Source organism: Sebastes fasciatus, chromosome 7 (assembly GCF_043250625.1).
Source record: "Sebastes fasciatus isolate fSebFas1 chromosome 7, fSebFas1.pri, whole genome shotgun sequence".
Lineage (NCBI taxonomy): Eukaryota > Metazoa > Chordata > Actinopteri > Perciformes > Sebastidae > Sebastes > Sebastes fasciatus.
This window is the reverse complement of record NC_133801.1, coordinates 32,604,057-32,629,488: the sequence shown is the minus strand read 5'-3', so window position 1 is coordinate 32,629,488 and position 25,432 is coordinate 32,604,057. Positions and strand designations below refer to the sequence as shown.

General features: G+C 41.2%; 1 protein-coding gene across 1 annotated transcript in view; it reads right to left on the bottom strand.

The window, feature by feature from the left end:
* gbe1b (glucan (1,4-alpha-), branching enzyme 1b) overlaps positions 1 to 25,432 on the bottom strand; it is a 99,344-nt gene that overhangs the window by 48,259 nt on the left and 25,653 nt on the right. Inside the window, exons 6-10 of the mRNA XM_074640381.1 lie at positions 24,389 to 24,479; positions 21,002 to 21,211; positions 11,450 to 11,565; positions 8,286 to 8,413; positions 7,894 to 7,992 (exon numbers count right to left, since the gene is read on the bottom strand). Of these exons, the coding sequence (XP_074496482.1) occupies positions 7,894 to 7,992; positions 8,286 to 8,413; positions 11,450 to 11,565; positions 21,002 to 21,211; positions 24,389 to 24,479 (644 nt within the window). The remainder of the gene's footprint in view (positions 1 to 7,893; positions 7,993 to 8,285; positions 8,414 to 11,449; positions 11,566 to 21,001; positions 21,212 to 24,388; positions 24,480 to 25,432) is intronic.

The window sequence follows — 25,432 nt, the reverse complement described above, 5'->3', positions numbered from 1 at the left end:
ACTGGGTTGACGACTTCTCTACCACCAGCTCACCCACATCAGCCCCGGCCAGCCGAGCTCCCTGGCACCGCTGACACTCCACTTCATCAATGATAATGAGCAGTGCACAAATCTTACTTTACAAGCCTGCTGTCAGGAGCCAACCAGAGTGCCCAGATTAATTAGGCAGAGCCAGAAATAAAATAAGAAAAAAAAATATCTAGCGGTGCAGGATGAGGTCATCTCACTGCCACTGACACGCTGTGACTGAGTCAAGAGCCTCTCTGCTACCATCACATGGTGCCGGGAAGGACTCGGAGGCAGAGATGTGTTTTAGCGTAAAGCTCTTGTTTTACATTTGGTGTCTGGCCCGAGCATCCTGCCTCTCCTGTCTTTGCGAACACAACTACTGGTACTGTGTTGCTATGGGGACATCCTCTCTTCACACATACAGCGCCGCCCCCAGAGACGAGCGGGGAACGAAGGTGTGCAACACTCAATCCCATGGATCAAGATAATGCCTCCCTATCTTTATATTTTCACAGTTTTTGGGGGAAACTTAATGAACATTCCGCCCACGCAAATGTCTCCGCCGGAGAATTGACTCAGCTGAAAGGCACTCCTTGGCTCACCTCACAGCGTGCTGAAGAAAGAGCCGCCAGTTAACTCCATACAAGGGAGGCCTCAGAGTGCAATTAGCTAATAAAATAAAGCAGGACAAAGCTGAAATGCCGCCGTTAAAGGGGGCGAGAGGAGGGCGATGCCGGGCCGAGACGGGTCGGTCGGTCGAACAGAGTGGGCGCTCCCTTTAAGGCTGACATGTTTACACAAACAAGCTGGAGTCCATCATTGCTGCCTGGCAGCCTGAATTTTATTAAGTCACGTTAATTAAAAGTGTTTCCAGTATGATGGACAGAGCAAAGTATGTGGACCAGAAATGGATTTTCCCCCTGAACTAATAAGGAGAGAGCTGTGCAGACTGATATTTTCATTCAATTAAAATAAATGGAGGAACAGAAACAGAATCGGGGACAATTGACTCGGAGGTCATTCAAGTTGAGGAGCTGAGAGAAGCAGAGGGATGCCGGAGAATTCTCCGCATCGCCTTCTCTTTTCCTAGGCGCGACCGGCGAGCCCTCTACCTCCTCCGCCTCTAATTGTTTCAATTACATCTCAATCTATTGGAGCCGGAGGGAAGGGTGCTTGTTAAATTAGAGGGCTTTTGTAACATTATCCATTAGGAGTGACAGCATTTTATGGTCATAATCAGATCGAATCATCCAAAACTTGTGCTGCGCGCCTTATCTGGTCCTCATTAGGATATCTTAATTTTTCACAGCCTGTTGGTCCTATAACAGCCGTCTGCAGCCAGTAAATGAGTCGTATCAATCAGTCATGCTGAGGACGAAACACAGCGTGAGGCCCCGCTCCAGGAACCGGGATTCATTGGTGCACACATGTGAATCTATAAATAAGCTCACAGCCATGTTGCTCTCTTTGTCTCTCTTTCCTTCTGTTTCTCCCTCTGTCTGTCTGTCTGTCTGTCTGTCTGTCTCCTTCTCTGCAACACACCCCTCGCTGGAGGCTCCACTTCAGTCCATTCAAATCCCTCCCTAATTGACACTCTGTGAGAAGAGGCAAGGCTAGCCCTGAGTGCACTTCACTGACTATACCAAGGCATGTTCATATGAATGCTTCCCTGCACAGAAATACATGAATTTCGCTGCTCGCTTGCTCTCCTCCAGCTTTGCGATTCATGTGATGTCAAGTCTCCTCAGGGGAGGCAACAAATGTAATTGAAAAAAATGCGACCAGAAGAAGTATCTAAACGAATATTGCATTGCAAGCAATATTGTTTGAAAAGTAAAAGCAGCAACAAACCACTCCAGAGGCATCCTGAGGATAATCCGGTAAAACCTTTGCTTACCGGGGGGGGGGGGGCTGCGTTTCAGCGCTGACTGCTGCACAGCTATTGCAAGCCTCACTGAGGAAGGTCAAGTCTGGGACTATCTCTCTCTCTCTCTCCCCCACCCTCCCTCCGTCCTCGCCACTGAGTAAAACCCACCGCTGTGAGAGACAGACTTGATTAACGATGCATAGACTTCCCCCATCGAGAAACACAAGAAACTGTAGTGCGAGAGGATGCATGCGGCGCCGAGGTCACACACTCTGCTTCGCTTTATCACCAAAATATGAGTAAATATAACTTTCAGTGTGGGCTAGTGGATAAAAAGGCACAGCTTTACATGAATCTTACAAAAGATAACTTCTTAAGGCATTCCACAAACAGCGTTTTCCCTCAAATATCAAACAAGAAAAGTCCTCTAGTTGCTCCGGGCACACACGCAAACACACCAAACCATCCACATTCCAGCCAACCCAAACAGACAGACACATCCCCAGAGATAACCTGCTGCTCGTCTGCTTTCCTACAAATGTAATACTTGCTGATTTCATAAAACATTGTGGCATTTTTGACTAATACAGGCTTTGAGGAAACACCAAGGGGGATCAGGAAAATAAATGATGAGTTATGTACTCATCCCAAGTACAGCAAATCTATCCGCGTTCTCCAGAAGAGACAAACATTGCTCCAAAAAACAGGAAGCTTTCTGAGAGCAAGTCTGCACATGTACGTACATGTGCAGACTTGCAGACAGCAGACAGCAATGTTCCGATATAAGGAAATACATTTATGTATCTCTGGATGGGTATCTCTGAGTATGCATGCACTCTGCCTGTGCTACTCGGCTTCAACACCACACAGTTATGGACTTTCCTACCTGATGGCTGCACAGTTATAAACAATGTTTTCCCATTGTGGGCCATTAAGTACTTTCACAGTGGCAGTTTGGGCTGAAGTGGCGAGCTAAAGGGTGCTTCAACACTTGTTGTGGAAGGGCGGAGAATATTTGGCGGCCCAGAGTTTCCCATCCAGTCTGAAGCAGCGCCGGGTGGTCACACATCATTCCGTGGTGTTATTACGTGCGCTGGTAATGATTAGTCCTCCTTCAATTTTAGCAGTGATATTAAATATAAAAGTTAAGTCTCTCTGCTATTCAAGTTACTGTTTTTTGTTATCATCTTACCTAAATACTGTGAGGATGAATTATCTTAAAATGACATCACTGACGCCATGTTAATTTTCTTATTATTTGTTGACCCAAGTAATGACATATTTTAAAAGCTGAATATGGTGTTAAAACTCTAATTCATATAGATTTTTATGTCATACATGTCTATCAGTTTAAATCATAATGTGAGGTTTATAGGAGAAAAAAAAATGACTTCTTCAATAATTAAGACCTTTAAGTCCGCCACGTTTTCCCCACAAAAATGTTAAGTGTCAATTATGTATTCATTTTAAGAATTAAATACGAAGAGCAGGGAGAAGGTTTTCCGTAAAATGTTGTATGTGCTTTTAACTAATATTTACAGTATTAAAGGTTATCAACGCTGCTATTTTGAGCTACCATAAAATGATAATATGGTAAAAGGTATTTAATGAAACAATATCTTTGAGAGTAAATAAGACTGGCAATCCTTATAAGCGAGTTTTCTAACTTTAACAATCATTGCTGCAATACATAGGATATTTGTGAAGCAATGTTTTCATTTCACATAATGTTATCAGCATATTATGAATATACAGTATATAAGTCCTGAACACTTAACCCCTTCAGACCCACGGGATCGCCTGACTTTACTGTCTTTCAGAGGCTGTAGCAGGTTCAGTTGAGTGAAGGTACAGATATCATATGATATCATATAAAACTAGAAAATCCATCGGTACCAACTATGTCATGCTAGCTTGTTGCGAAGGAGGCCAAATAACGCTCCAAAGTTAGGATACATTTTGGTGAGGAAAAACTGGCATGGCCATTTTCAAAGGGGTTCCTTGACCTCTGACCTCCAGATATGTGAATGAAAATGGGTTCTATGGGTACCCACGAGTCTCCACTTTACAGACATGCCCACTTTATGATAATCACATGCAGTTTGGGGCAAAAACCATGCAGTTGTTTGAATGCAGTGTGAACGTGTTATTTTCGCCTATTCTGAAAATGACGTGTTTGAATATTTTTGCATACTGGGGTCCCTAAACAGTCTTGGAATTGCATAAATTGGGTATTACTGTAAAGATGAGCTCAATTAGATTCATCATCTGTGATGATATTAATCCCCATAGTAGCCATTTGACATAGTGAAAAGCCCTTATACATTTTTACAATTTATTTTAATTCATTAATTAATTAATTCATGCATGTTTATTTCTGTTTTATGACTAGAACAACTTGACACACAGTGCTGAGCTGCACCTCAATTACTCTCAGGCTCCCAGCTTTCAGATGACGTACACCACTTCTATGTGACATCTGCTGTTGACCCGCTATCTCCCGCTGAAGACCCCCTCCCCACCCCCACACCCCCCCCTAAAAGACACACAAATGGGTCTATTGTGGGTCTCAGAGGATTAACATCCATAAATAAACCATTCTGTCTGTATGTGTTCTTCCTGCCAGAGTGGACGCTGTTCAATGTCTTGTACTTCAGTGGGTATTTGTCTGTACGTTCTACTGTTTGAGTACACATTAGCTACATTTTGTCTGGAAGAGAGCAGAGCAAAGAGCTGCACCTTACGCTGTACAGCATGACTGATGGTAACGTTGAGGAAACATGGATAAACTGTTAAACTCTGACAGTAGGCAAGAAAACTGGTCTTCCCAAAAGGGCATTTACCCACAAGGCTTCACTCTTCCAAACAAGCTTTTCCTCAGTAGTGTACAACCAAACCTAAAATTAAAAGACAATGTGGTTAATATGTCGAATAATTTTTACTCTACTACTACTACAGCAGGACTAATGGAAGTAGAATTGAAATAAAAAAAAAAAAAACAGACACGATGGTAAGGTCGTTTGAAAGAGCAAAAACATCTCACACCATCTCTACGCCATTTTAAACCTTCTTTTTTCTTTGTCACCCTCATCTCCTATTTCTAGTTGAAGCTTGTCCATTTTGACTCAAAGTTTCCAAAGTCATATTAAACCTTAAAGTAGAGCAAGGATGTCTCTTTGTAGAGCAACATGACAAATCTCCATTCAGCGTTTTTATGATTTCAATGGAATTTCTGCCTTGAAGACAACAAGCACTGAGATAAATAAAGACTGATGATACACACACACACACACACACACACACACACACACACACACACACACACACACACACACACACACACACACACACACACACACACACACACACACACACACACACACACACACACACACACACACACACACACACACACACACACACACACACACACACACACACACACACACACACACACACACACACAAAATCATTTTTCAATTTGTTAATCATCCCCACAAATGAATGCGTATATTTATATATAGATTTGAAAATGCATGGAAAAAGCATCAGAGATCTGGCGAGGGAACTCAATGAACGTCTGGATTTTAGGACTAGGTATAAACGGTCATGCTCTGTTGCCATTTCATGAAATTTATTCATGGAAATTCCAATCATTTCAATTTAAAATTACATTTTCTATATTTCTTCACAGCTTACTGTTAAAGTGGAAATAATTGACCCTTTTCTTCTTGAATTCATTATGGCTGAAATGAGTGGAGGGCGATAAACCTGCTGGGACGAGGGTTTGTTGTTAGGAGAGCAGTGTCTCTGATCTTCAACTATTCAGATTGTCTAAGCGGTTGGGAGAAATTAACAGAGCATTGAATTCAAACAGAAAAATAACCTTTGCTTTGACACCATGTAAAGCTACCCCAAGGACAGACGTTTCAGACTGAATAATGAATCACAGTGAAATGTAAAGGTGACTGCCAGCCTATTCAGATGCTCCACTTGAGAAAAAAAAAATCGGCACAAAAGAAATTTCAGCTTGGATCGGTGACTAGATGACCTTTAAGTTAACATTATGAAAGCTTGTCCTCCTTTCGCTTTTATTGCTTTTATTTTCAATAACAATTATGTCGCTTCCATCATTTATTCATAACACTGTGTTTGAAGGGATAAATAATGACCTTCCTATTCACACAGCAGGTAGGATTAAGGAGGGGGAGAAAAAAAGAAAAATAAATTAGCAGTGCTTTAGAAAGACCTTCCTCAATTTGATAAAAGAAAAACTTGCTGCTCTGGGTGGAAAAAAAACAAAACACAGGAGCAGACTATAAACCACAGAAAGTCCATGTGACCTGTTTACATTTGTAAATGTGACATTATGATTAGAAGCATATTTATTGTTTCATGGATATAGAATATTTCAAATAACATTTTATCATCACTGTAATCCTTCTAAGTCCTCACAGTCAGTGCTCTGTTTGGGGCTTAATTAAAAATGTTTTTATGTAATTATTCTACACAGTTTTGTTGTATTTTAATAGTCTTTTAATATAATTGTATGCAAAGCACTTTGAGCTGTTTCAACTCTGGGAGGTGCAAGAACATTTAAATTTCCTACAATAGAACAGCAAGCAATCAATATGGAATATTATCAATGTGTAAATTAATTCATAACTTGGTTCAGTTTGTTGTCTATACATTATACAGTATCAGTGGTTTCCAACCTGGGGTCCAGGCCCCCCCCCCTCAGGGGGGCGCCAAAGATCACAGGGGTTGCGCCAGGATTTGTCTCCTCTGATGTTGTCAAAATTAGATATGCACATGTATAATTAACATCATAATAACACACTTACTGGACAATTCATACGGAAGTTTGAATATAGAATTATTTAAAAAAATGTTGAGGACCACATTCAGTTATTTTGGCTGTAACACTATTATAGTAAATGAATGAAGTCAACATCAGTCATGACCCAACCCATCCAGATCACAGTCTGCTTGTCCCCTGTCACTCAGGGGGGGGTTCGATACAGAGGACTGCAACTCATCTTTTATTATGGGGTTTTTATCCTTCTTGTTCTTATTGTCTTGTTTTTATGCTGCTGCTGCTCACTGAAGTTACGAAGCGTAATTACGTTGTATGCCTACAATAACAATAAAGTATCTTGAATCTGAAAGTCATTTAAAAAAAAGATCACAAGTCGTCATTGTGTTATTTACGGGGGGATTTGGCTGCAGCTCAGTGGGTTGAGTGGGTTGTCCTTTTTTATGTTGACAAAACTGTTATATTCATTAAAGAAAGTTGATTTAGTAAAAAAAAAAAAAAAAAAAAGACCAACTCATTTCTGAGTCGCTGAATCACTTTATTAAAATTAAGGATTTTATTTGAGGATTTGGATTTTTTTGGGGGTGATGATGTCAGAAAATATAGGGGCTACAGTAAATATATACCTCTCTGACACAGTCAACAATATATTGAACATTATAAGCATCACAAAAAGGAATATTCTGTTCTGATTATAATTATGTGCATTGTCACTGAGTGCATTGTACAAGCATATGTGAAAAAAAAGTTCTTATATTCTAAGTATATAAGCATGTCTAGTGCACTCCTAACTTTCACAAGTCAGTTGATAATGTTGATGGTTACTAGTTTCCAGGTGTATTAAGCCTCCTTGTCCATTTAAGTACAACAGTGTGCAGGTTCCTCCAGGAGAATACGGGGCATGATCCTTGTGTCACTATACTGCTAGACTAGTTTTACACTTGAAAGCTTCTTAAAAGACTCAAAAGCTTGGCTCAGCTGTAATACAGCACAACTGTATTTAATGGCTCCTAACATGCCCTGTCACTCCCTTTGTCTTTCATCCCTGTTTGGAGCTGCTTTCACTTTCCTCTCTGCTGTATTTATTTGCGGCTCCTACAGAAGTTTGTGTGTGAGCAGAGGCCTACAGAGTCTGTAAAAAAACAAAAACAGACCGAGGGCACAAAAAAGCAGTAGATTAAAGAAAAGTAAATCATCCTACCTGAATCCACTTGTCAGGAATGGCCATAGCCAGTCGGTAATCAAAACCGAGTCCTCCCTCCTCCACTCCTCTGCAGAGAGCAGGCATCCCCGACACATCCTGCAGAGAAGTCGCACTATTTCATATCACATTTTCCCTTTGTGTGTGTGTGTGCACAGGTTTCTTTCCCAGTAGATCACATCAATACCACTCCACAACTCACATTTATTAAGGACTGAAAATCCTCCACCACAGGCCAGGAAAGAGTGACATCCCGCTTCCTTTTGCATTACTTCTTAATTACATCAATGAATATGTAAGTAAGCTCTGCCTGACTAATAAGTGCTTTTAATTAAAAATAGCTGTGGGCAGTGTCACTACAAAGTAAGGTGTGTTGTAGAGTGTGTTTTTACCTCGGCAACAGTGATGCAGTCGGGATAAAGGGTATGAAGGATGTGATTGGCGAGCATTAGGTAGACCAAAGAGTCTTCGTCCACCTGTAGGCCAAAGTACTCACTGTAGTCCCCTGAGAAGCCCGCGCCTGAGGAGTCAACACCCACACAGTCAACACTCATCATGTTTTCCACTCAGACTCAGATCATTCCTCAGGTTGGTTTTTAAGTGCTGCTGCTACTGTTTTACTTCAGAACTTTCTCTCTGAACGGTCCGTAACGTTAAGACATATATGTAATGTAATATAATACTCATTCAGTTTAGTACAGGGACCTCTGTCATTGACTCATTATCTGCTCACAAGTATATGAGCCACACAGTAAGATGCCACTTTAGAGAACGTAAAGTAGCCCCTACAACTACTTGTAGGATATTCAAAGAGATTCATAATAACATATTATTAATATAGCAAGCTGTGTGATAGCCAGGCCAGCCATTAGGAATTATGAGCAGGGGGACAGACTTTCCAAATTGGGCCCCTCATCCACCCCGACTCCAGGTCACCCAGTTTCATATGATACCAGTATCTTCACTCTAGCTTTAAGAATGGTTTTATAGTCTGCTTAGCTCCTCATCTTTTTACGTTCAGCTTCGCCTGTCATACCTGCTGCTTCTCCCGAAATTTGGTCATTGCCTCTCTGATCCTTTCATTTTCTTGATCTCTCTGTACCCTGGCTTTTAATTTTTTGAGCCCCCGATCAGGGCTTTCCACAAGGATATGGAGTAGCCAGCTAGTGTGAAACAGTGGCCAGCTAGGGGGGGTCCTGGGGCATGCCCCCCCGGAGAATCTTTTTTTTTTATAAAAGCCCAAATTTAATGACCTCTAGCACATTCTAATGCTACTATTCCATCATATACACTGATCTTAATTATTGCGTATTATAATGAGTTTGCCTGCCTGATTGTAAACATGTAGTGAATTATTGTATAGGAGAATTAGTGTGTTTTAGCCCACAGTCTGTAATAGTTATTAATATATAAAACCATGTCTATTCTTGACTGATCAGAACTTTTGTAATTAAGAATCATAGAACTTATTTATTATTTATTTATTGACACCTTCACTGTGGTTTATGAAGAGATGCCACAATGATGGTTAATATATAAATGCACTCTTATTCAATGGAAATAAACACGGTTACTTTCAGGGTCCCAGGACTTATCTAGCCCGGGTATTGATTTTAGGAACTGAACTGAAAGTGAAACTTATCTACAGTATGCTCTCTCCAAAGACAACAGGCTCAGATGACAAAAACAACATAGATACTTTTCACTTTCAGTTCAGTTCGCTGTCGGAAATATTCTAAATATAGCGTAAACTTCAACGAATATTATTATTTTGTTTTTAGGTGAGCCTTTCTTTAAGGTGGCTAAAATATGTTTTACTGCCATCCCCGTCCACAGCACTGTATAGCGGTCTGTTTCTAGACCGTCATCTACTGCAAGTAATGTACCTACCATGGATAAGTACCTCATACAACCCCACTTCAAAACACCCGAACCATCCCTTTAAGCTACAGACGTAAATTTCAAAAAGTGAATGTTGACTTTTAGTTTCATTCGGGTCTGCTGGATGAAAGTCCTGTGTTTGTTTGACCCATCTGCCACCCCGACCACCTCCCTACGCGGACTATCATTACTATCAAACGTATTTGCCATAAGTCAAAAACAAACCTAATCCTTGACAAAATATGTTTCCCTCGAAACATTATTCACAATGTAGATATTATTTTTTGGTTTGTGTAATTAGATTTGAAGTTGTTTTTTTTTAAGGTGGACATTCAGTCTCCATTGCAGCAAATGCATCTTGTGCATCCAGAAGGCCTGACACACATGTGTTGAGTGCATTTCCTTGCGCATAAAACAATTGCAATGCTGAACATGTACAGTAAATTGTTTACATCTGTGTAAACATTAACAAGTCCTCTATCCCACCTTTTGCTGCCACACTGACTATGTTTACGTGCAAAATAAATATTCCACTATTAATCTGATTATGACCATATTCCAAATTTAATACTGGTCATGTAAACAGCATATTCCATTTGGATATTCTGAATTAGGCCTTATTCTGAATGGAGCATTTTCCATTAAGACATGTGGGATATGCTGATATTATTCAGGTTTATGAGCAGTCTTTGGACATGTGTTCAGCGCATTTGGAATATGCGTCTCATTTGGGGTTTTTAATGGCAGTTTGCGACACATTATCAGCTCTGTGCGTTGTACACAAACCGACTAGCAGACAGTTTGCAAAAAAATGCATGCCCAAAAAGAAAAGAAGGAGCAACACACCTACTGTTAAACATTATGAAAGACTTGGATATCAACAGGTTTTTGGATATGTGCAAATATCACAACGCCGACCTTTTCAAGGAGGTGGTTGAAGCAATGAAGGAGGGAGGCTGTGTTCGCCCGGTCGAACAAGACCGCCACCAGTTGCATTAATCGGAGTATGCACAACAGGAATATTAGTGTAAAATTAATTTTTATTAGTCATGTAAACAGCTTAGTAAGAAAATTGTCCTTTTCAGAATAAGAGCAAAACCCGCATGTAAACGTAGTCGTTGTTTCTTAACAACTGTTGATCCACTGAAAAGCATGAAATCATTGCTTGATTTAATTGTCTCTCCTCACTGAATAACTGCTAAAATCCATCCAATCAGACAACATTGTAGCATGTGAAATTAAACACTTCAGTCAGAAGGTTGACCTCATTTGAAATCGTGTAGAGGAACATGTTTTCAATCAGGCAGGTCTCCCCTGTGAGTACTTAACTTTTTACTGTTTCACTCAGCTATTTATTTATAAAACATCATTTGGGAAATGTTTTTTTATCCCGAGCCTTTTGAACATTTTCATGTTCAGGTTAATTCGTTAGCGAACACTTACACTATTGTGGCCTTGTGTGTTTAAAAGAAGAAAAAAAACTTTTTTGATGAGAAATTCCACCACATGATGGCTGGGATCAGTCAGACTTCTCAACTAAACTCCTATTGGCCTTATTATCCTTTAAGCTTGTGGAGTCTGTGGTGCATACTGACTGCACTGTGGGTTTCAAAGGAGGGGAGGATGACATGCTTTACACACACTGAAATACGAGATGCACACAGACCAGCCTTACCGATGCCATGGTGATGGTACAGCATAGAGGTAACACCGTCAAATCTGAAGCCGTCAAAGCTGTACTCCTCCATCCACCAGCGCAGGTTTGACAGCAGGAACCGCAGCACTTCCCAGCTAGCAAAACACACAAACACACACACACACACACACACACATTCAAGGTCAGATAAACAAGAAGCTGTGAATTATTCACACATCTCATCATGCACTTTAGGCACCAGAGATTAATTTTCACCGCTACAGGACATTCACATATTGATAACCAAAGCTCCATTATGTAGGAGATGGAGTGTCAGTGACAGGAGATGGTGTTTTCATTAACTACGCCGTAGAGGAGACGCCGTCTTTCACGTATCCGCTTGTCAGGATGAGAAATCAGGGGCTTACAGTTCACAGCAAAGTTTTCCGATTTCCATCAGACCACTTGCATGACCACTGGGCAAGCGTTTAGCATAGCCGGGCCCATCCCCGCGTATTTGGACTGATAGGATTTCATGCTACACTTGGGTAAACAAACACCATGCAGGGGGAATTGAGTTCCCTGTCCGGAGGATGAAATAAATCATACGCTTCTACTAGCTTTGGCTTCCATCTTCCAACGTATGACCAGCTCCTCTGTCCTACAAGCGAGAGGGCGAATACTCCAGAAAAAAAATGTGTGAAGCCAACAAACTATCTGAATATGAAAGTGTAACTTGCGACTGGGCTTTGTTTGCCCATGGTGTTACTACAAAGCATGCAAACATTCTCTGCACCTGTTGGCTGGACTATGTTGGTGGAGGCTGGAGGAGGTGGATTCCATAAACGGCCCCGGCCCCCGTTTCCCGACTGAGCGATGGGAGAGTCATCTGGATCTGAGCAGCCACTCAAGGCAAAGTACACTACGCAACCTCACCTCTTCCCATTCAGTGGCGTGTTGCCATGGAAACGTCAGTTAAAACTCAAGATTTGGTTGCCTCTACGCGGTGTGCGTAATGAGCACCAAATGAAAACACTGTACACATGGATGGCATGCTGGAAAGCAGCAGTAAAACTCAGTGGATGTGAGGCGAATGACACATCCATGCCACTGATTACATGTGAGCTGCTGTCTCTGCTTAGGCTGAAATTCACCACTCAGATGCTCTCTGTACACTCTGATATGTACCTGGATGTGACCATACCTAGAAAGCTATTTTCTATTTTTGTGAGAAGTTGGTATTTATGGTACAGTATGTCTATGAAGTGGCTGTCAGAACTGCAGGCCCTGCCCCCCTCCCTTCCATACCCTACAGAGCCAATGTCCTGGCTCTATCTACAGCACCACTTGCTATTATTAACTGGACCCTTCATGATTTCTACAAAGTCAATTAATTCGTCAACAATTTAAAGATCACATAAAAGTATTGCTTTTGGATTAAATATGATGATAATGTTACGGCATATTCTTTGTCTTATTCATTGATATTGTATGATGCAATGATTTTGTATCTTGGAGAACAAAGTTCATGTACGGTTTAATTTAGTCAATAAATAAAAAGCAAAGGTGGGACCAAGTCACAAGTAAGTCTCAAGTCTTTGCACTCAAGTCCTGAGTCAAGTCCCAAGTGAGTTTGGAGTCCTAAACAAGTCATAATGCACTCTTCACCAAATGTAATGTCATTTTAACATCAGAGTAACTGGCGACAACTGGCACTCAGTAAAGTTAGTTCTTCATGGTTTTTCTCCTGCAACTTAATTGGATGCTGTCAGATTGGTTCGGACAAAGTAGATCTGGGGAATTAAGTGTAAGATAATCAAATGCAAGTCCCAATAATATTCATCAAAAATAAAGAGTCCAGTGTTCTACAAAAAACACAGCTTTTTAGCGATAAACAACAAAAGATAGAAATTCAGTTTGTTCAGTTCAGTTCATTTATTTCCCCCCATGAGTAAATCATCTTCCAAAACAAATCTATAAAAGATCTTTTAAAAAGTAAATAAACCAACATCTCAAACGCTGTCAGCGTTACCTCCGGTACCGGGCAGTTGATCGTCTTCGTCACTTTTTAAATAACACACTTTTTAAGATTTGGGCTTGGGGGAAGGTATCAAGTATTTTCAAGTCAAAAGGCAACAAGGTGTTAAAGTCTCAGTCGAGTTGTAAGTCTTTCTATTTTGTCGAGTCAAAGTCATCAACTCGAGTCCAACCCATGTGACTTGAGTCCACACCTCTGATACAAAATAAAAAAAAAGAAAGAAAAAAGAATTCTAAAAAACAACAGCATACAAAACACTAGAGGATAACCTAACATGTCCAAGCGGTGAAGTCTTACTTGCAATGGTCTGGGGCTTGTGGGAAATTATGTTCATTAAATGCACTAAAAACAAAAACACAAACCTGATTCAGACCCTGAATTAGAAAAGTTAGACATTGAATTTCTTTTTTTTTTTCAGTTGCGACGCCACACACTGCGGGGCGGTTCAACATGTTTTGCTTCAATGATGCAATTTCATCATGTCAGAAAGTCGTTGAAGCGGCAAGGAGTCCCAGATTCACGCTTCGACAACACTTCAATAACATCTCAAAGTCCAAAAATCCATCCAAACACTAGACTTTGAATTCTTCTTCTCAATAACACCTCCCCTTTTAATTGACTCATCCCCTGAATGCTCCGGTACTAAATGCCGAGGATCGCATCCTCTACGGCAACATCCCAGATATTTTTGGCCATGACACAAAAATACATTTAAATGCGTTGCCTTCTGTGCTCCATTCCTCCGGGATGACCAACCTCAGCACTGTTTGACAGGTGTGAAGCCGCATGTTACATCGGCGCTTCCCTCCTTCCCTTGAGGAAGAGCACAAGGGAGCCCGGTATGATCCGATATAGCAGCCTGGCTGGGTGGTCACGCAGACCCTGTGATAAATAGATTAGGTCCTCCACTCCACTGCGCAGAGCCAACAAAGGCTCAGACACAATGTATCCTCACGGGATGGAGATAATAGCCAGTGAGAGCCAGAGGCCCGAGATGAAACCATACTGCCACATTAGGACCCACAATGCCATTCATCATCAGGTCCAATTACAGTGGGAAAGTTAGATCTCTATAACCGATGCAGTATGCCGCTTATCTATGCAGTTCAATGAAGTTATCACTCGGCCTGTGGTGTTAATACAAAAGCAAATTGCATATTACACTGTCCTCATGCTAAAGCTCAGCAATGACAGTGAAACCTGCTTAGGGAGCACTAATAGACTAAAGCTCTAATATTGCTGCTTGTAGAGTACGATAAGGTCATCTATCATGTGTGTTGTTGTTTTACCTGCGAGAACACACCGCTACAAACGTCGCTACAAGTCAATTCAAACAACAGAATCAGCTTCATGCTTAGTTGCTCCTTATCAGAGCTTATTTCCTCCTCCGGCCGAACATGACTGCGACCCATATTGTGGTATTTGTGTTCGGCTGCAAGCAGAGCAGATATCGAAACATGTCGTGCTTCTTCAATTTTGCATAAGGGGGTCAAGGCAACTTGTCATCACGGCGGAGAGAAAGATTTAAGTCCCTGTTTTCACAACATCACAGGTAAGCCGCAGATAAGACCAAATAAATTTAAGAAGCTGACAGGTCATTCCACGAGGAAGTGTGATGCTCAAACAACGACGCTCGACAGCCTGATGGATGGCGTGCATTTGTTGGACCAAAAAGGACAAATAAGGTGGCTCATTTGACGCATTTCAAACTTTTCCCCAATCCCTGAAGCCATTAACGCGTCCAGGACAGAGGAATTGACAGGAGTGACACCTGCAATAAATTCATATTTCTTGGGTTGAGGCTTGATTTATTTATTTATTCAATCATGGAATTATTCACCCAGCTTGTCGGTACATTAAATACACATATGCACCGCAGATTCCTGAAGGATATGACATGCTGATGTTGCCTGATATTTTTTACTTTTGTGACTACATTCGAATCATGTTTAGTCGTCAGATTCTTTCATCAAACACGTCCAGTAAAACAATTAGTCAATCAGCAATGTGCGCGTCTTAAAATGCTAAATGTGTGCTCTGTGCTGGACACGTGTAACAGACACGTCTTTATACTTGGTACCACATTGTTAAGCAGCCCTCCAGGCAGTCTGGTGATGCTGGCTGCCTCGCAGGGTAAACTCTCATCTAGCTGCCTGACAGACTGTCCCTGTATTGCTGTGCTTTGTGTCAGATATCTGCCATTTGTCTGGCATTGTTTAGGCTTCCTGGCAGCTAGCTGCTTTTGCCTGGCATCCTGGGAGGGATACTCTGCCGCCTGTGAGACTGTTTGTATGTTCGGCAACCTGTAATTAGCATCACCTTGTACTTGCTGCTTTCAGAATTAAATTGCAGTGTGGCAGGCCAATCGTGCCCCATTGGAGTTCTCTCCAGTGGACCATATTGTAGTAGTGGCAGGATATATCTCTGAAGGTGAATGTTCTCAGGAATGATCACTCAACTTATTTAAATGCTATGACCACTCTGGCAAAGAAATCGTGTATATTATAGCTAGCGATTATACCTACCTGGCTGGAAAACATTACCGACATGTGTTACGATGCGCTAACCACTTGGCATTGGTTAATTACAAAAAGAGGTGGGCCAGCAGACACCATTTCCTAACATATTGGTTAGTATTAGAATACCAGGCCAGTTACAAAACTGGCCTGGTATTCTGTTCTTACCACTACCTAGCATCCGATACTGTTCAGGATTTGGAGACGTGCTCGCTGCTATTTTCTATTTTGTCTTCATCGATTGGTACCAACCATGTCATACTAAGCAAATGAGGCTAAATAACGCTTCAAAGTTACGCTAAAATTTGGCGAGGAAAAACTATCATGGCCATTTTCAAAAGGGGTCCCTTGACCTCTGACCTCAAGATATGTGAATGAAAATGGGTTCTATGGGTACCCACGAGTCTCCCCTTTACAGACATGCCCACTTTATGATAATCTCATGCAGTTTGGGGCAAGTCATAGTCAAGTCAGCACACTGACACACTGACAGCTGTTGTTGCCTGTTGGGCTGCAGTTTGCCATGTTATGATTTGAGCATATTTTTTTATGCTAAATGCAGTACCTGTGAGGGTTTCTGGACAATATCTGTCATTGTTTGGTGTCGTTAATTGGTGTCCAATAATAAATATATACATACATTTGCATAAAGCAGCATATTTGCCCACTCCCATGTTGATAAGAATATTAAATACTTGAAAAATCTCCTTATAAGGTACATTTGAACAGATAAAAAATGTGTGATTAATTTGCGATTAATCGCAATTAAATATTTTAATTGACTGACAGCCCGAATTTTAATACTAAATAAATACTCATCTCTTAGTAAGTATCATGTGAAAGAGCAAAATTGACTCTGAATGAGTAAATGAATGACTCAACTTTGGCTCTTAAAGGTACAGTGTGTAGGATTTGGTGGCATCTAGTGGTATGGTTGCAGATTGCAACCAACTGAATACCCCTACACTCACTCCTCCCTTTCCAAGACTACGGTAACGTGAGTCACCGAGTGACAAACCGTAGTGACGTCATTGGCCTCACTCAGAGGTCATCCTTACCATAATAACACTACTTTTGCAGCTATGGAGACGGCGGCTGGCGGTACCACGGTTTAGCACTCTGCGACTCACGTTAGCACAGTTTCATAAGCGTGTCGGAGAACTACGGTGACCTTTAAGTAACGTAAAAACATGAAAGGCTCTCTCCGTTCTGGGCTACTGTAGAAATGTGGCGGAGTAGCATGGCAGACTCCGTGAAGAGGACCCGCTCCCTATGTAGATATGAAGGTCTCATACACTAATGAAAACATAGTTATGAATATTATATTCCATTTAGATCCCCTGAAATGTTACACACTGTTCCTTTATTAAATAACTGAATAAAACAGTAAATACATTTTCTGTTAACACCTAGAAATGTATTTTCTCTGCAATCTACATACTATAAAATGTGTATTTAAAAAGGTAGATTATACATTTCATTTCACATGAAAACTGACTGCACTTATTAGTGCCATGGTACTTTCCTGGTATAGTTTGAAGGGGCTGAGGGGCATGACGGTGCAGAGCTGCTATGTTCCCACCCACTGGCTCCATCCAGCACCTACTGGAAGCACTACAGGCAGCTCCACCCAGCCACCACGCACACCTACAGCTGAGCTGAGCTCATTAGCCGGAGCTCACCAGAGGGGAAAAACAGCTTTTCCCCCTCGCTGTGTGACTTGATGGGCCAGGGGGAAATAACTCATGGGTACTAAATACTGAAATTTGGACTGAGTTGACATTTCAAGTGTGAGTTTATCGATTGATCAGACAGTAGCCCAAAGTTGGCCCAAGTATGTAAAAACAGAAATGCTCCACAGGGAGGTAGAGATGGATTTTTGGAGTTTCTTTCGTGATGGTTTCTGCTCTGTTTCTTTAAAATAAAAACCTGTCATTTCTCAGCAGGATGCTTCCCTACATGTCTTCCCTTGTGTACAGTTGTGTTATTTTAGAATTTCACAATTTAAAGGCTGTTTAGCTGTAATGAAGATGGAAACAGATCTCACACTGTCAAAAGTCAGGCTTAGGAAAAAAAGATCTGTTCCATAATTTGTTCTCCTTAAAAACAAAAAAGGCCTGTGTAAGTGTGCTGTGGAACAAAGACTGAAATATTATACATGACAGTAGCTCGTAGTGATGAAACCTATAAGATGATTTTCATGGAAGTGACAGTACATGGATTAAAAAAAGACATATGCTGATCAATGGATTTATCACTATATTATACATCAGAGAACCTACATTACATGAGCTCTCATGCTGTAGAATATACTTACAACCCGAGCAGTGCTAATCTCATTCAGTGAATGTCTAGAAGCTATCTTTTGTCCTCATTCATTTAGGATCAACGGCGGCACAGAGGCACAGAAATATTCACTATTTATATTGCCCCATGCACACATCATTAACAATTATTTGAACGCAATAAAAAAAAAAGACACGCGTAGAATAATCTTGTCAAAGAAAGAATTATTGCTCCTTGGTCCTCAAACACGGGGCCGATGTCTCAGCGTGAGAGCACGGAGAAGAGTTAAAAAGAGTTTTTCAAAAGCCTGGCCCTGGGCCTAGTTTTCATATCTTAAGAATTCACACAAAGATTGATGAAAAATGGATGCAAATGATCCTGAGAGAGGTAGGGGGATTACAGAACAAGCCCACATCAAGCTTCTTAGAACTCTCACATCTGAAGGCCCTGATCTGCAGAAAAAGGCTTGGCTTCTCCGGCTGCCAGCCCCCTACACGCCCAACCACTGGGCTCCATTCACTCGGTCACCGTCTCAAGGTGACTTTCCCCGTCTTTGAAAAGGTTTATGAAGGAAACAGCGGCTTACAAATAACGCGGATATCTCCTCGTTTGTTTCTGCTTATCACATTGAGAACAGTGAGAATGTTCAGTCCATCACTCCAAATAAAGAAGTTTCACAGTTTAAAAAAGTCTTTATCAGATCAGGTCAGCTGATATATAAGAAAAATAATCCTTTGATGCTTCAAGGGCATTTGGAACGTTTCAGCTCAAAGCACCTTTCCCTCCATTATACTCAAACTACCGGTATTCATATGATTGAACTATTAAGTAAACAGAAGTACAAGCTGCTTTCAATAAAGAGATGCCAACAACCTCCTGACACACACCAGCGGAAGTGTCAGCAGCAAGGGCAGCCGTCTGCAGCATGTGTGCGTCCTCAGACGCAGACGCGTTTGACTCAAGTTAACAATTAGATAGCAGGCATCTATCTAAACAGCATTCAGACTGAGCTGAATGCTTTATGAGCAAAAGTTGAAGAGAAACAAACTAAGAAGTGCTCTTTGATAAAGATGCAGAAGTGGAATCGGAGCCGAAGAGGCAGCGACGGGGAAAATATATCTTTGCTCCGATAGCCGGTATCAGTCAGCTTCTGTCAACCTAATAAGAACATCATGGTCGGAGTGTGATGGCTGATAGCGGCGCTGCTTGATTAAAAACAGCCCCGTGTTTCACACCGGGATCACGGCTTGCCTTTGAGGTTCATTTCCTTCCAAAGGGAGCAGCAGAAAAGCTTGACACAAACGACACGTCCAAACAACCTGTGAGAGGCAGAGAAGACAAATGAACCGGCTGTGACATTGCCGAGCTCCTTTGGGCTTTTACAAATGACTCCTCATATGCCTCCCAGCCGCGGCATATGTCTGCACCGTGTCTAATGAGTGCTCCGGATATGAGGAGAGTTCAATAAGTAATGAAAGAAGAACCTTGTTCTCTTATTATAGCCCCCATGCCTGACACTAAACATTGTATAATGTATTGGAAACCGCTGCACACGGACGTACACTTATTAAAAGCGAGTTCAAAAAAAGCATTTGATAGACTCGTCGGTGCCTGTTCCTCTTTAATGTGCGCTGGGATCATTTTCCGGATACAGAGGCGAGAGGAGAGACACTTAATTAACAGGGCCTACAACAACACCAAGCAAGAGTTTTGGTGTTCGCTAAGCACCAGCACAGCATGTCAACTTAAGACCTTTCATGTTCTTCCTCGACACTTTTGCAATTAGCCGAATATATGAACGTTACCAAAAACCTGCCAACGCTGTAACCTCAAATCATTACTCATAATGCATTAAAATTCAACACCTGTCTGGCTAAATGTGGAAAGGGTAAAATCAAGAGCATTTGAGGAAACTTACATTCACCATTAATGGGCCGTTCTACGCCGTAGGAATATCAGATTAACGGTGAAACAGGCCGTTTTGGTGAGAGATGTAATCTGTCATTTTGAGATCATGTCTTGCTTTTGACCTTCAACACATCACGCTGCATCAGATAGTCTGAGGAAATATAAAGAGTGCTATGTCAGCTCCCATTTGGCCTCATTTATCAGTCTCTTTTACATTTTTCCTTTCAATTCAGAACCCCCAAAAACTATAGTGCTCATTTATCAGCCCTGTTTTCCAAAGGTAAACATGTATGACTTGACTTCATGTTTTAACCATCAATGCACAAATATGTTGTTCATCATCGCACAATATTTTGATGCCAATAATCTCAACGCTAAAACTTGATGCTAAAAGGAAACAGTTTGTGTTGTTTATACCCAGCCCAGCCACAGCCTGTTCACCCTGCTGCCGTCTGGCAAGCGATAGACAAGTATCTGCTGCCATACCACCAGACTACAGAGCAGCTTCTCTCCTCAGGCTGCGAGACTCATCAACTCATCCTCCACACTCCACCATAAAATACTCTTTTGATTTGATTTTTGTTTTTCTTATGTACCATAAAGGGACAACAAATGCATTTCATTGTGCAACCGTGTGATGTACAATGACAACAAATGATCCTTGAGGTACTGTAGGTGGCAGCATGAGAAGATTTCTCGTTCAATCGATAAACATATTTTAATTTCTTTAAAAATACATCCTTTCAATCTATGCATGTGAGCCAGATCCACACATACAGTACACTGCAGAGTGATGCATTTATACAAACAGGAAGATGAGGTACAGGACTTAACAGTTGGTACCTGGAGTAGTTGAAGAGGCGGCTGCCCCACTGCTTGTGCTCCCCTCTGGGTGGAGAGTGGAAGAAGCAGGAGTCGGAGCCGTCGAAGCGGTTCAGGCCGTCCTCGACGTTCTGGGAGGCGTGGCTGTGAACGACATCCAGCAGCACCACGATGCCCATCGAATGAGCCACGTCTATCATCTCCTTCAGCTCATCCGGGGTACCGTACCGACTATAAACACACACACACACACACACACACACACACACACACACACACACACACACACACACACACACACACACACACACACACACACACACACACACACACACACACACACACACACACACACACACACACACACACACACACACACACACACACACACACACACGTATTAGTCCTAAACCCTTACTATTTAATGGTCTAAACTTAAAAGGAACACTGTGTAGGATTTTGGGGGGATCTATTAGCAGAAATGGAATATTATATTCATAACTGTGTTTTCATGATTCACCTGAAACTAAGAATCGTGTTTGCGTTAGCTTAGAATGAGCCCTTCATATCTACATTGGGAGCGGGTCCTCTTCACAGAGTCCGTCATGTTGCACCGCCATGTTGCTACAGTAGCCCAGAACGGACAAACCAAACAACGGCTCTATAGAGAGCCTTTCGTGTTTTTACGTAGTAGTGTTATTAAGGTAAGGACGGCCTCTGAGCGAGGCGAACCGCGTTGCCATAGTTTTGTACTCGCCGGCTCACGCTACTGCAGTCTTGGAAAGGGAGGAGTGAGTGGAGGGGTACTCAGTTGCAATCTGCAACCACACAACTAGAAAATTAAGTCCTAATGTCAAAATGACCTTAGTGGTGGACACACTATCAACGTCAGGAGCGCGTGGCGGCTGTGTGCCGTGTTGCTTTTAATTTCAACACGCCACTTAGAGGTAGAATGGACCAACTGTCCTCCCAGTCTATTTCTAATGCCCAACCCAAATACCAGACCTTAACCTCCTCCCCTCCCCCAAAAATAAACCTGGTCTGTGACTAGTGCAAGGTGATGACCATGAATAAAAATGTCCTTAGCTTTGCATTTTTTGTCCTTAAATTAGCATCACAGTGACAACAGGCCTACAATTTAAGAGGAAGTCCAAGGGCACACGCTGAATTTATATTTGCATTACAATGTTGTTGTTTGTGATTCCAATAACCACAAGGCTATTGAGCAGTATACTATTTCACAAACATAATCTCCTTCTCAGATCATTTGTCTAAAGATCATCCATTCTAAAAACACTGTAGAATTTAGTCAGTGGGTAGATTTAGTATATTATAACACGTCTACACTCCTTTAATACCATTTAAAAGGTCATAAAGAGGACACTGTTTAACTGACAGAACACTCCACAGAGTAACTGTATGAATGTATATACACACACCTCCATATAGAAACACATATCTTTGTGTGCACTCTTCATATTGTCCAATAACGTCCCGTCTGTCCTTCCAGCTATCATTACATCAGCTTCCTTGCAAAACAGGACACATAGCGGCAGCATTACCCCGCTTCCCGGTATTCGACCGCTCAGGTTTTAAATGACACTGAGAGATCGATCATGGGTGAAATTACACTATATACATTACACTTTGGGTTTAGGCTCTACTCTAGGAGGCATCTCTGAGAGAAGATAAATAGTGCGACTAGTCCACCTTTATCTCAGACTCCCTCCACTCTCTGGATTAACAGCAAATGTATTTACAGAGAGATTATTGCTGGTGTCAGACTTCCTAACCTTGGTGTGAAGTTACTCATTCAACCCTCCAAATAAACACCAACTTCTCTAAAACTATTCATATTAAAAGGGCAGATACTGCAAGTGACAGGCAAAGTGGTGTAAGCGACATGTGACACACTGCAAATAAAAAATATGCCTTTCAGTTATAATCTTTAAGATTTCAGTCCTGGTTGAGCTGAAAGGATTCATAGCATCATGTTGTATCAATAAAGCAGACTAAAGAAGACCGTAAACAATGTCTAGTTCTGGCATGGTGATATTAAACTCATGATTGAATGTTGCCTTCCACATAACGTGAAATGCAGACTGGCTTCATCACTTTCAATATGTGCATGCATCATTTCTTCTGAATCACTTGATTCCAGCGCAGGGATGGCGGACTCCGCCACTAGCAATGAAAAACTACAATACACACGGGTAATTACAGAATGCAAATAAATTGAATGACTAATGCTGCGTTCACTTGGAATCAGACAGACGGCAGATGGCGGACGGACAACACCTTCTGGACGGCACAGGGAAAAACAAACAAACAGTCGGACGGAATGGCAGGACGGTAAAACGAAACATGCATGACGGTATGTTGCTATGGTGATGGGATAAAATACATTTTATGGAATTATTCTAGCAGTGCCTGCAGCAATAAAATGCAGCTTTCCCGTAATATTATATTGCAAATTTAAAGGTCCCATATTATACTCATTTTCAGGATCATACTTGTATTTTGTGTTTCTACTAGGACATGTTTACACGCTGTAATGTTAAAAAAACACTTTTATTTTCCTCACACTGCCTGCCTGAATATGCCTGTATTTATCCTCTGTCTTAAATGCTCCGTTTTAGCACATTTCAATGGAATTGCGATGGGATTGCAACAGAATTGTGTTGCTAGGCAACAGCTTTGGTCCATGTGTACTTCCTGTCAGTAGATGTTATTCCCATACACTGAAACCAGGAATAAACTGGGACGCATTTAGATTGTTTACGTTTAAAACTGTGTAATGGTCTAAATATTGTATATTTGTGACATCACAAATGGACAAAAATCCTGACAGCTTGTTTCAAATGAAGAATTTCTGAATACGGGCTGTGTGTGTATTTCCCTGTGGATAGAGCGTTTCGATACTTTCACAGTATTTATATAGGACTTAAGCCTACTTTATAATAAAAAAAAACATGAAAATCTCACTTTTTATAATATGGGACCTTTAAACATATTTTTCCAGTGTGAGGAATCTACATAACATTCGGTTTTAAATTCCATCATGGAGGACGGCAAAAAGTTTAAATATTACAACGGCAATGCCATCTACTGTTACAGTTGCCGGTATTCTCTGCCAGCCTCAACTTATTTTAACGTCCTGCTTGCGTCATGATATCCGGTTTGCCGTCTCCCTTCTACCTGATTCCATGTGAATGCAGCATAATGCTGAAAAAACGAGGACTGAAGGAGCTGAATGAAGGCGTTTTTTATAATGAAAACCACAGAGATTATCACTTTAAATGCTTTGCATTGTTTGTTTTTTTCAACATGACAGCTTTGCAATCAAGGGTTAGGTTTATTTACAAAATACATATTTTGTATCACACTCTGAAATTGACAAGCATTTACCTGGAAGCAGCAAAGAAGCTCGTAATCTGATATCCAAAGCTGGCATAGTAGGCATGCTCCATGATCGCCATCAGCTGAATACAGTTGTAACCTGCACACAGAGGGACAAAAGCTATTTCAGAAAAGACTCTTCATGTGTTCAAGGCTTTCCTTCCAGATTATTGAACTAACTTTGTCTAACTCAGCGGTCGGCAACCTTGATGATGTGATACATTTTCATGTTAAACAGTGTGCCATATCAACATTAAATTTAATTATGACACCACATCTAAATTTGAATCTCCAACGGATCTGTAATTTTATTCCATCCATATAGGCATAGGAACATTTAAAAAAAAAAAATGTTTCTCCCATAATCAGGATATTGAAATTATATATGATAGCATTATACACAAAGGCTGCCATCCTTGTGAAAACATCCACATCTGAGCTGAAATCATTATCCCTACCAACTTTCCATCAATCTTGTTCATCAGCAATAAACTTCGCAAATTCTGCGAAGAAGGCAACGAGTACTAGCCAGACAGAGGCAGAGTAGGGCGGGTCTTCGCAGAATGTGGGTGGGGAAAAAAAATTATCAAACTACCGTGAATAACAGGCAGCGCAACTGCCAATGGCTGTGAAGACAGAAATTTGGCATGCGGATGAAAGAGCACCCTACTACTACTGCATGCCACCTTAAGGTTGCCTACCCCTGGTCTAACTGATGTATATACTTCAGATATTAGCCATGGGTAAACCACTAAATTATGTATTATCAGAAAAACGTGTTTTAATATGTATGACAGCATGATACAATGCATCCTGACATACTGCTGCTTCTTTACTGAGAGCATTTCATCCTGTCTATTTGGATAAACTCATTTTCCTGCAGTAACTGGAGGGAATAATATTCTTGTCATCTCCTCTTTTCTTACGATTCCTCTTAATATAACACCAACTGCTTAGATCATCATTCCAAACATCAATTAAAAATGTTAATATCTCTTATTGATGTGTGGGGCTGGTTGGACCAAAGAGGATAAAACAAGTTTTTGAATACTG